This window comes from Plecotus auritus (genome assembly GCF_963455305.1).
Source record: "Plecotus auritus genome assembly, chromosome: 5".
In the NCBI taxonomy this organism is placed as follows: domain Eukaryota; kingdom Metazoa; phylum Chordata; class Mammalia; order Chiroptera; family Vespertilionidae; genus Plecotus; species Plecotus auritus.
In genome coordinates this window covers 54,007,502-54,020,579 of record NC_137776.1, presented here as the reverse complement: position 1 = coordinate 54,020,579, position 13,078 = coordinate 54,007,502, and the positions used below count along the sequence as shown (strand labels likewise).

Here is a 13,078-nt window from a genome sequence, read left to right as displayed (position 1 = left end):
TTCAAACTTCTCTTTAAAAATAATCATGGCTAACTATATACCAGACACTATTCAGAACACTTCACATGTGCTAATTCATTCAATCCTCACAAAAAATCTTTATATAGTTACTAATATTATCCCCATTTTACAGAGAATGAAACTGAGTCCTGTGTATAGTAGAGCTAAGATTTGACCCCAGGTATGCTGGCTACTGAATGTACTTTATATCCATATTCAAATATTGCCTTCCATTGAATACTTTTAACTTTCTTAAATGGAAAAGAAGAGGTGGAGAAGGAAACAAACAGTTTTGTTTTAGCCCAGTGTCTCTCAAAATATACTTCACCCTCAGAGTACTTACATCAGAATTCCTGAGATGCTTCTTAAAAATGGAGATTCCTCATTTTCCCTTCCTTGGCAACCACCGTTCTCCTCTCTGTTTCTAGGAGTCTGATGGTCAAAGGGTACAGAAATTCAGTTTTGTAAGATAAATAAGTTCTGGACATCTAGTATATAGCATGGTGCCTAGACTTAACAATAGTATATTGTACACTGAAATTTTGCTAAAAGAATGATCTAATGGTGTGTGTGTGTGTGTGTGTGTGTGTGTGTGTTTACCACAAAACAACAACAATAATAATAAAGACAGTGGGAGGAAATTTTGGAACGTGATGGAAATGATTATGACCTTGATGGTGGTGATAGTTCAGGTTGTATACTATCCCTAAACTCATCAAGTTGTATATATTAAATATATACAGCTATTTACATTTCAAATGGTCCTCAATACAGTGGTTTAAAGAAAAAAATGGAGATCCCTGAGTTAATCCAGACTTATTCAGACCAAAACCCTGTGGAGAACAAGGTCAGGGAATCTTCTCCCTTGAAAAGCATCTCACATGGTTCTTACACATAATAGAGTATGAGTATCACTGATCTTGTTCATTGGGGCAACAGAAACAAGTGCACGGCTTTAATGCATAAATACACAGAAAATGTCAGTCTGTCAGAACATAGCATTTATCCGCAATTCACCATAAAACTCCTGTCCTATCAGAAAGGATGGACTACTAGTAGATCTCTGAAGGCAAATTGTGGCCAGTTTGGAACAAAGCCTAGTGTGATCCCTTTATTTCCAGTTCCCTCATGTCCATCCTTCAATCTTACAGTCAGCTTTTGAGAGGCAGGGCACTGTGGTGCAGCCTGAGCTGAAGGTGCAGACAGAAGAACGTGGCTTTGAGAGGCTGCAGAGCAGAAATGAGAATAGAACATAAACAGTTGCAGGCAAATGACACCCTCCAGAGCACACAATACCTTGTACTTTACACATAAATTCAACGTAAGCAATTTAACTTAAAGAATTCCCTCAGTGACATCATTAGAAGTGTTGGAATCCATCGTTAAAAATTAGACAAATCTGGGATTATTGCACAATATAGTTCCATATAGAGTAGAAGGAAGTATATGACCTTTAAGCAACACTATTTTTTTTTCTTTAAAAATTTTGCCTTTCTCTGACCAGGCAAAATATTTTAAATTTTGAGCGGCAACATTTTGATTTAAGAGCTTTAGTTTCAGAGAGGGGTTATTTCCTTTCTCATTCACTTTACTTCCCTTCGGCTGTAAAATTAATTGTATGGTGACCTGCATGGATATTTATCACCATCATGTCAATCACATCAATTGAGTAGAAACTTTGTTTTTGAATATATATGTATTAGAGGTGTGTATGTTGATAAAAATAATGTTACTCATATTCCAATAAGGTCAAAGTAGATGAACATGACTCATATTACTATTTTAGAAATAAGGGAAATTTTTAGAAAACTAAATGTGATTTCTTATTTATTATTGGCATTCAGACCTGCATTTGAAAGGCTTGTTTTACCCTTTTTTCTGTGATACTTAACTTCATTTTTTGATCTTCTAAAGTAGGAATAAATTTCTGCCCATGTTGAAATTTTGGTGAGATTCTTTTGTAATAGAAAAGTACCAAATTAAAAATCAAAGATATCCCCGTCCCCAATTGGTGTTACTGCCTTAAATTACAGTTTCAGTGCCAAGGATGTGTTGTTTTGTGGATGAAGTCTTTTTTGTTAATGTAAAAATGTTATAGGTTAGTTCTAATATTTAGCTTTATTATTAAGGATGTTGGGAAATGTTATCTATAATAATAAAATTATAATATGCTAATTAGACCAGACATCCTCTGGACTACCTTCTGGATGAAGCCATGGCTGCGAGGGAAGCCGGGGTCCTGGGTGCCAAAAGGAAGCCAGTGCCAGCAATCGGGGGAAGGAAGGCCTACTCTTGCACGAATTTCATGCATTGGGCCTCTAGTCTGTTTATAATTAACACTAGAGGGCCAGTGCACGAAATTTGTGCACTCAGGGGGCTCACTCAGCCTGCCCTGCAACCTCTCGCAGTCCAGGAGCCCTCGAGGGGTGTCCGACTGACAGCTTAGGCCCGCTGTTGGACATCCTTAGCGCTGCCATGGAGGCGGAAGAGGCTTCCACCACCACTGCACTCACCAGCCATGAGCCCAGCTTGTGGCTGAGCAGCGCTCTCCCTGTGGGACCGCACTGACCACCAGGGGGCAGCTCTTGCATTGAGCATCTGCCCCCGGGTGGTCAATGCACATCATAGTGACCAGTTGTTCCGCCATTCAGTCGATTTGCATATTAGCCTTTCATTATATAGGATAAGCATTTTACAGTAGAATTCACATTTTAAGGAAAGTACTATTGATACATATTAGGGAAACTTAAAAATTCTTTTTTACACTAAATCACATGAATATATGTCTGTAAAGATCTAATAACTCAATCTGAGAGTAATTTAAGGAACCATGTGTCAGTCTGAAGTTCTAGGTGGATTAAATACTAAAAAGGTATCTATCCAATAGTATGCATGGTCCTTCCAGCCCAAAGCTCCAAAGTGGGGGAATTAGAAACGTCCATTTTGATAACAAACCCAGGCATTCCTTAAAACTGAGACTCTGATGGGCTTTCAAACACTTCCCAAGAATGGTGATTCAGCAATGTCTTAATGAGCTGTTCACATCTGAGAAAGCATGGTGAATAGTTAGGTAGCAAAAGTGATGGGAATGCTTTTAGTTTTGCTGCTCTTAAGAATAATAATTTCATCTAAAATTTTATTTTTAGGGGACGACTACTGAAACAGAAATAAGGAAGAGACGGTCCAGTTCTTATCACGTTTCCATGGATTTTTTGGAAGATCCTACAGCAAGGCAAAGAGCAATGAGTTTAGCAAGTATTTTGACCAACACCATGGAAGGTATGTCAAAAGTCTTACAGCATAGATACTTGGCGGTACTTTGGTAATAATGAAAAAAATAAGTCTATAAATTCCAAGAAAATTCTTTCTGACTTAATACCACATCATCATTATGTCTTTTACTACACATATATTCTGTCATCTATTATAGATTTTTATATTTAGCCTCCAGGAAGCTACTGCAAACTCAAGGTATACTTGGAGTACTACTTTCATAGAATAAATACTGAATCATTGAAATTTGTTGTGCACATGACACTGAAAGGAGTGTAATGATAAATGCTTATTTTTAGAATGATGCTAACCCATTTGAAATGCGTTAACTGCTTGAGAAACAGGTTATAAAATCCTCTGATTTAACCAGAAATGTAAATGAAAACTGTAAATCAGGGTTTGATATAAATCCTTTTGAAGCAAAGTTTTCAAATTTTTGTAAATCTACTTTTGCCTCTCTCTGACCAGAGTACTATATTAGCCTTCTCTGAAGATTATGTCTGAGTAGTTAACATATTGTTTAGAAATCTGGTTCTGATGAAGCCAAAATAAAGATTTTGGGGACAACTTGATCTGTGACCAGTTCTTGGTTCTGCCATGTATTAAATGTGTTAGCTTATGACTCTAAACTTCAGTCTCTTCATCAATAAAATATGGATAATGATGTTTAGGGCATAAGGTTGTTGTAAGGATTAAATGGGGCATCATATATGAAGCACCTATGTACCTGGCATGTAGAAGGCAGTCAATAAATATTACTATTATTCATTATTTTATTTTTGTTGTTTTTGTTCATTTACAAGTTTGTGCCTTTCTATACTGTAAGTGAACTGCAATATCTACTTCAAGTATTTGGAAAATACTTCATATAAAATATATTCTATCCTCCTCCCTTATCCTCCTTTCCCCTTTTCTCCTTTTCTCTTGTATAATCCAGCCCTTCCCACCCTCCCCAGATATGTGTGTGTGTGTGTGTGTGTGTGTGTGTGTGTGTGTGTGTGTGTGTAGATGTGTCAAAGGAAAAAACAGATGGAGTATGAGAGAGGAGTGAGAGAGAGGGAGAGAGCACACATTGTGCACATGACTTCATCTTTAGTTATAGTTTCACTTATTATTGGATAGGCTCTTGGAATAATTACTTTTCAGTCTGAATGGAAAAACCCCATGATACTAACAGCAGTACCAAAAACCTACAAGTCACAGCCAGAAGAAACTCACAGTGCAGATGGCAATATATATCACAGACATGTCAGCATTACCACACCCAGTTTTCTCAATGTCCTAATGCAGTATCAGAAATCTCTTCACTGACTTCTATGGAATATTAAACTCAGTCCATTCTTCCCCAACCTCGCCTGCGTTAGCTTGCACTCCCTCTTCCCCCCCAGCTGCCAGTAGCTTGCTCCTCCCTGTCCCTCCAGGTAAATCTTTTGAAGATTCTCTGGTCTTCTGCTCCTTGCCATAGCAAAACCACTGAGAGGAAGCTGCCAGTGGTTCTGCTACCGATGTCAGCAGCATGTCTGCTCCCTAAAGCAAGAAGTAGAGAAGGAGACAGGGTAAGTCTAAACCAACAGTCCTACTTTGCACTTCTGATAGTATTAAGTTTGAGCTAACGTAAGAAATTACTTAGAAAACATCAACCCACCACAAGATCGAACTAGTCCACTTACTAAGATACGGAGTTCAACATTAGTGCACCCAGATCACCCTCCATGGGAATGTGTCTCATGGGGTCTTTTAGGGGGAAAAGATGTCCTGGAAATAAGTGTAACCGAGGAAGCAGGACACTGAGTGTTTGGTTTAACTATCTGCAGAGCTTTTGACCTTACGTTTTTTTGTTTGTTTTTTTTTAAAGACAATGGCTACGTTTTATTTGTTTTTCATTGGCTGTATAGAATAAAAGGCTTACATTTTATTCAATGATTTTTAAAAACCTTGAATGTGGCATTGATCCAAGCTTGTTGTTAGCAATACTTAGCATGCATATGCATACCAGAGCTGTCTTTTATATATAGCCTTTGTTGTTGTTGTTCCTAATAATGGAGGAAAGGTTTCTTAGGTGGACATAATCTGTTTATTTCGGGTTCTTTTCTTCTAAGTCTAATTATGATTTAGTTTACTTTCCCTTTTTATGAAGCAGCTTGTTGATTGGGCTGGCAACTTTTGTTTTCCTTCTTTTGAATTACAGCCAAGTCTCCATTGTCCAGGGTAATGAATAGCCTATTAGTTAATGAAACTATAGGAGATGAGCAAAAATGAATTGCCTTTCAACTTTTTCAAAATCCCAAGCCATACAGAAATGTTTCCTGGTCACAGTCTTGGGAAGGATACTGGGAGGGCGAGTTAGGAGCACCTGAGGAATTGAGCTGGGAAGTCTCAACTGGGCTGTCGATGATTCTCAGTGTGGATAACCCACACAGGAATAATGGAGAGATGGCTGTAGTTCTCTCCTGAGCGCTTTGTTGTTTCAAGATAGAAAATTCTCCCTCATTTGGCATGAATAATTGAACAATTTTACTTTAGAACTTAACAGCTTTGCTACACTTTTTCCTGGAGTCGAGATGAATAATACCGGCTGAATTTCCACTTTTGAACTTTTCTCTGATTTATTTATTTTTTTCTGCACAATTACTGTTTGCTTCTGTTTATCTAATAAATGACAGGTAGCATTAAAAAAAAATTTGCTCTGACTTGCTCTGACTGTACACAAAGAGATTTCTTTGTTTCTCTTTTGTGATTTACTGTAAATAATATGTTTTAATCTCCAGCATAACCATAAGGTTATTTGGGAATGTTAAAAGTAACTACAAAATAACTACTGCACAATAATTATATTAATATTTTTCCTCTGATTTACAACTCAACTATTCTTTATTGTTTACAAAATTGCATGTTAAAAGAAATACAAATAAACTGTGCACTGGAAGAATTTCAATACCTAAAAAGACAGTTAAGAATCCACTGAGTATGGAATTCTGTTAAAAAATAACCAGGAAATTAATTTATTTTAAGGAAGTAGTAAACTTTATAGCATGTGTTAGTAGTGAATGTTTATCAGCAGGACAAAAAATCATTACCTATGGTCGTGTTTGTTTATTTCATATGATGTTTCTTCCCTTACAAAGTTCAGTTCCTAATAAACTATATCAAGTTTAGAGAGATATTCCAGTTGCCACAGTAGTAATACCGAAGTGTCTTACCAGACTCAATTATGCATAAATGAAAAAAGAATCTTTCTCTCTACTAAGAAGTGATGGTCTCATTCAATAGAGCAGGTAGTAGGATATGCAACAATGATTTTGTCAGAAAACAAGTTCTGCATGCTGTTTCCACTCAAGAGTTGATTAAGAGATCATCTTACCAAAGGAAGAGAGTAGATAATTTCCCACTTCTAATTTTCTAAAATTCTTTTCCAATATTTACCAAGTTTTAGTAGTTTGAGTATCATCTTAAAGATCTGTACATTTCTGAACTCTTTCTCCTATTATTTAGTTAAAGTCCTTTTTGAAAAGAATGTACTTAAAAATAAATATATTTTAACATGAAATTTTATATCATAAGTTTGGTATAATAGTTATATGTATTAACATAAAAACTATACCATAAAATTTATGAATTCTACATATTTTCCACTTAAAATCCCCTTGCATTTTAGCAGTAGTATATAAATCCCACTTTGTGAAACATGGATTTATTATATAGTGAAGATCCAGTTTCTCAGAGTTGATATTTCCTCTTATTTCATACCATCTAATCAAATTAAGAAAACAAATCTTGCAGAACTTAATATACAGCCTATATCTAATAAGCTTAATTAGAAACTTTTTTTTACTAACACTGGTGACACTGACAAAACTATTTTATTGAAAGACCCACAAAACATGTGATCCAAGAAACTGAAATTCAACATGACTGTTAAAGGTTTGACGGACATCTCTTGAGAGTAATTCTTTGATAATATATGTGTATCTTGCTCTATCTGTAACATGGATGAGTTTTCAGTATCCTTAATACAAGTCCCACCTATTAATTTCTCATAGCTTTGAAGATAATTATCAGACAGTTTAATACTGCAGATAGAATCTTGGAAACTATGCTTAGCCAAGAAGAATTTGGAAAGTTTACTAGCTTTTCTGTGCCCATGCCTTCCATGACACCTAATCCATTATAAGTGTTTTCCTGCTCCATCATCAGATTAACCCATTTAATAACTTTAGGTTTTTTTTCAATATCACTTTCAATTTAAACCAAAGACTGCTTAATAGAAAATAAACAGTTTTCATGAGTAGTCTAACTTTTTTCTTCCAGAACTTGAAGAATCCAGGCAGAAATGCCCACCCTGCTGGTATAAATTTGCTAACCTGTGTTTGATTTGGGACTGCTGTAAACCCTGGTTAAAAGTGAAACATCTCGTCAACCTGGTCGTGATGGACCCATTTGTGGACCTGGCCATCACCATCTGCATTGTTTTAAATACACTTTTCATGGCCATGGAGCACTATCCCATGACGGAGCAGTTCAGCAGTGTGCTGTCAGTCGGCAACCTGGTAAGGCTCACTGAGTTCCTCTTTCAATGGACTTAATGATTGTTATAATGAATTTTACTCTCACACTTAATGAATATCAACTCTCAGATTAAACATGAATTTATTGGCTGTGTATACCTGGACAGAAAAAGTTTAGCTTCCCTTTTTAAATAACAAAAATATGTCACTAAATGAAGGAGTGCAAAAAAATTCAAAGATTTTATGTACAATTTGATTTAGAATTAAATTTAAATTGCCCATTTCTTAGCAAGATAATTATGAATTATGGAGGACATTGATCTATGATTTTTTTTTTAAATCCTGATGTATTTTTTAAGTATTTAGAATAGATTTTTAGGACATATATACTTTTGCCAAACAAATTATAAAATATGCCAAGTCAGATAATTTTATCACTTATAAATACTCTAAGGTGGATTCTTTGTGGGAGGAAACATCATATAGTGGTTATTCTGTTTAAATTTCTTCTGTAAAATTAGGAATTTATAAATGATGATTTTGCATATATTTTTACTCTGGCTACATGATAGAGTGATAGAAATGAAAGTAAAGTGGTCTTGCCCTAACCAGTTTGGCTCAGTGGATGGAGCGTCGGCCTGTGGACTGAAGGGTCCCAGGTTCGATTCTGGTCAAGGGCATGTACCTTGGTTGTGGGCACATCCCCAGTAGGGGGTGTGCAGGAAGCAGCTGATTGATGTTTCTCTCTTATCGATGTTTCTAACTCTCTATCTCTCTCCCTTCCTCTCTGTAAAAAATCAATAAAATATATATTAAAAAAAGAAAGTAAAGTGGTCTTTACAGACAAACAAATGGAATACATTTATACAAAAATATATAAGAGGCTTATTAAACTCTCATGCATTTTCCAACTTGATATATGAACATATAAACAGGTTGTATGTAGATATTAAATAATAGATTCTAAAGTACAGTGTACAATGTTTTTAGGATCTGAAGTAACCACTGTGTTTTTTATTATAGTCCAGACTGGTCTTCACTGAGTCAATGATAAAGTTAATATATGCTGACCCCTTGTATTATTAGGCACTATGCTATGTGGTTTACATGAAATCCCTCTCTCTAGGTTCCCACAAATTTAGTCCTAAGGTAGATACTGTGACTGTCTGCATTTTACCATTTGGGAAACTGTACCCGTGAGAAATTGACATAGTGGTGGAAGGTGTGAACACTGTATCATAGACTATGAAAGCTATTTCAGAGACTACTGTAAGTTATCGTCAATAATCACAGACCTTTAGAGGAGGGAAGGACAATAACATTACCTCATTCAAATTGTCATCTACATAGGAATCTCTTCAACATTATCTCTAAAATATGAGCAAGAGATTAAAGAAAGCTTTGTGGAGGTGGATATTTAGAAACAACCCAAGTAGGCTTAAGCAAAAATAAAGAGAATCCATTAACTCACCTAAGTAAAGTCCATTTGGGCATAGCTCCATATTTTAACCTGGCTAGATTCAAGTTCTCAGTCAATGTCATTGTGAGTCAGCTTCCTGCCCTAATTTTCCCCAGTATGCTTTGTTTATCTATGACTGGGTATTCTATTGATGGTAATGTTCTACACAACCTTAATCCTACCAACATAGGTCCTATTAGTACTTCCTAACTAACAGTTTTAACAGAAGCCTAAGAGTTGGTTATCATTGGCTGGGTTGGAGTTACAGGACTATTTCTAAGCCAGTCGTGACTCTGATTCTAGGGTTAGCATGCCTATTTGGTAAAACAAGAACCCTGTCTCATCACTGAAGACAGAGTAAACAAAAAGAATTATGAAGAAAAAAAGTAGGTCTGTTATTACCAGAAGAAGAGAAAGTAGTTGCTAGAAAGACATAATAACAAATGGACAATTCATAGGTGGGACTAGTCTTATGTGTTAAAGAAGGTAAATTTGTATTTGAGGTGAATCATGGAGTGAAATATAGAGAGAAAAGATACACATTCGCCTCAAGTTCATATGGAATATTACCCAGGGTAAGCTATATTTTAACTCATAAGAAAAGCCTCTTTGAACTTAAAAAAGATAGAAATCATATAAAGTACATTTTCTGACAAAAACAGAATGAAATCAGAAATCAGTAACAGAAATATATTTGGAAAATTTACAAATATGTGGTAATTAAAAAATATACTCCTAAGTAACCAGTGGTTTAAAGAAGAAAAAAAGGGTGGATGGGTGGTAAGAATAGATTATGAATTGTAGTTTCTGAATACCCACCATCACACTCCATAATCTATCCTTACCCCTTAAGAAACTAAAAAAAGAAGCAGAAATTAAACCCTAAGCTAGCAGAAGAAAAGAAATAATAAAGAGTGAAAATGAATGAAATAAGAGAATAGGAAAACTAGAGAAAATCAAGAAACTCAAAAGTTGATTCTTTGAAAAGATCAACAGAAATGACAAGTCTTTAGCTAGACATACAAAAATAAAAGACTTACTAGGTGTACCGGTTAATAATGTGGATTTTTGTCAATAGATGAAGCTACACATATGTTGATATATATGCGACTTGATATGTATGCTATTTTGTTGTATTGACAACAAGCTTCAAAACTTCATATGTCAAATTTGCTGAAGGTGTTAACATCATAATATTTTTACACTTAAAAATGTCGAATTTCATGCCAAAAAAAGAGCATTTGTAGGAAGTTATAATTCATTACTTTATTTTGAAGAAAAGTGCTGCTGGATACATTGGGAAGCTTATGGTGAATATGCTCCATCTCAAGATACTTGTGAACGCTAATTTAAATGCTTTAAAAGTGATGATTTCAATGTGAAAGACAAAGAACGTCTGGGTCAACCAAAAAAGTTTGAAGACCAACAATTACAAGCATTATTGGATGAAGATGCTTGTCAAACTCAAAAACAACTTGCAGAAAGATTAAACATTGCTCAGCAAACAATTTCCGATCGTTTACAAGCAATGGAAAAGACTTTAAAGGAAGAAAAATGGGTGCCACATCAACTTAATGAAAGACAAATGGAAAACTGAAAAGTCATCAGTAAAATGTTGCTTCAACGGCATGGAAGTCTTTTTTTGCATTGAATTGTGACTGGCGATGAAAGTGGATTTATTTTGAGAATCCCAAATGCACAAAATCATGGGTTGATCCAGGTCAACCATCAACATTGACTGCAAGGCCAAATCACTTCAGAAAGAAGACAATGCTCTGTGTTTGGTGGGATCAGAAAGGTGTGGTGTATTACGAGCTTCTAAAACCAGGTGAAACCATTAATACTGCTCGCTACCAACAACAATCAATTTGAACCACGCTTTGATCATAAAACTACCAGAATGTTCCAGAAGACACAGCAAAGTAATTTTGCTTCATGATAACGCACCATCACACACTTCAAAACCAGTTAAAGACACGTTAAAAGATCTTTTCTGGGAAGTATTAACCCACCCACTGTATTCACCAGACCTTGCTCCTTCAGATTACCACTTGTTCTGATCGATGATCCCGCACCTTCTGAGCAGCACTTCAAAACATGCGAAGAAGTGGAAAATAGTGTCTCTGAATGGTTTGACTCAAAACAAGCAAAGTTCTATTGGGATGGTATCCACAAATTACCTGAAAGATGGGGAAATGTGTAGCTAGCGATGGACGTTACTTTGAATAAAGCACTTTTGATGTTTCTCTTGAAATTATCATGTTTTCTTTGATTACAAAATCCACATTATTAACCAGTACAACTGGTAAATCAATAAAACCAAGAATGAAGAAGGAAGAGGGAATTTCACTATAAACCTTATAGAAATAAAAAGGATTATAAAGAATAATACAAACAATTGTATGCCAACAAATTAGGTACCTTGATCAAATGGAAAAATCCCTAGAAAGTAACAAACTACTGAAACTGACCCAAGAAGAAATAGAAAATCTGAAAAAGCCTACAACAAGTACAAATTGAATTAATAATTTAAAATAATGTTTCCTCAAAGACAAGCCTAGGCCCAAAGAGTTTTACTGGTTAATTCTACCGAATGTAGAATTAGCACCAAGCCCTGGCTAGTGTGGCAAAGTTGGTTGGAGTGTTGTCTTATACACTGAAGGGTCTTGGGTTTGATTCCTGTTCAGGGCACATACCCAGGTTGTGGGTTCCATCCCCATCAGGTTGTGTACAGAAGGCAGCCAATCAATGTTTCTCTTTCTCTCTCTAAAATATAAATTAAAAAAAAAAAAGAACTCCAGTTCTTCACAAACTGCCCCCTCCCCCCCCCAAAAAAAATATTAGAAGGGAATACTTGCCAACCAAGTTTGGGATTTGAAGCCAGCCAAGAAAAGAAATTGGACAAATACTTTGGGCTTCCCTTTGAAACCTCAGATGGCTACACTTTAGGAGTAAAAATTATGTCAGAGAACCAGAAGTTTTAACTAGAACAAAGAGTAAACCAAAGCAACCCTACCCTAATTAAATATAAAACCAGGTACTGTAAGTTGCAGGTGGCCAACCTATAATTTAACTGCCTGCTAGAAAAATACCAATACTCTCCAATGGAAAATAATTGAATCAAAAATCGCTACAACACATCATCCACAGCACATACAAGATTATATATTATGTGAAGAAATAGGTATATGTGACTCACAGTTGTGAGGAAAAAAACACTCAATAGAAATAGAATCAGAAATGACAGAATTGATAGAATTAACAAAAAAGAATTTTAGTGGAACTATTATTAAAAAGGGGTTTTAAAGGAGCTATGTATGTTTAACAATTTGAAGGGGGAAAATGATCAGAAAGAATAAACATGTGGAGAATATAAACATATAAAAAACGAAAACTATAAAAAGCAATCATCTAGACATTTTAGAACTGAAAGGTACAAATTCTAAAATGAAAAACACACTGGATATTTTACCGGTGCCCTGGGTTGCTGGGAACTCCCACGATAGAAATCAAGAGTGTAACCACAGAATCATGACTCAGGCAAAGGTTTATTAAATAGATTGTGCTTGCAAGGGAAACAGTGTCCAAGGTGGAAAGAAGTGGCTGCTGCTTCCAAAACAAAAGCCGGGAACAGTTTTAAAAGAGTTGAGGCAGGAGCCTGAAGTCTAATATTTAGAGGTGGGGACTCTTTGGCACCTGTGCAGTGGAACTACGTACTTCTTCCTGCCTGGACTGTCTCATTAGCATGTTAAGTCTCCATCCAGGTGTGTGTTTTACTGTTGTAATGAGGGTAAGGTCACCAGGCAGTCATTCTGGGGCTTAACTGTGTATGCATTAAGGT

At 35.7% G+C, this 13,078-nt stretch overlaps 1 protein-coding gene across 6 annotated transcripts in view; it reads left to right on the top strand.

The window, feature by feature from the left end:
- Positions 1-13,078, top strand: part of LOC308247757 (sodium channel protein type 2 subunit alpha) — a 129,826-nt gene that overhangs the window by 53,940 nt on the left and 62,808 nt on the right. For all 6 annotated transcript variants that reach the window (XM_080667277.1, XM_080667275.1, XM_080667276.1 and 3 more), the window contains 2 exons: positions 3,147-3,279; positions 7,582-7,820. In XM_080667277.1, the coding sequence (XP_080523403.1) occupies positions 3,147-3,279; positions 7,582-7,820 (372 nt within the window). The remainder of the gene's footprint in view (positions 1-3,146; positions 3,280-7,581; positions 7,821-13,078) is intronic.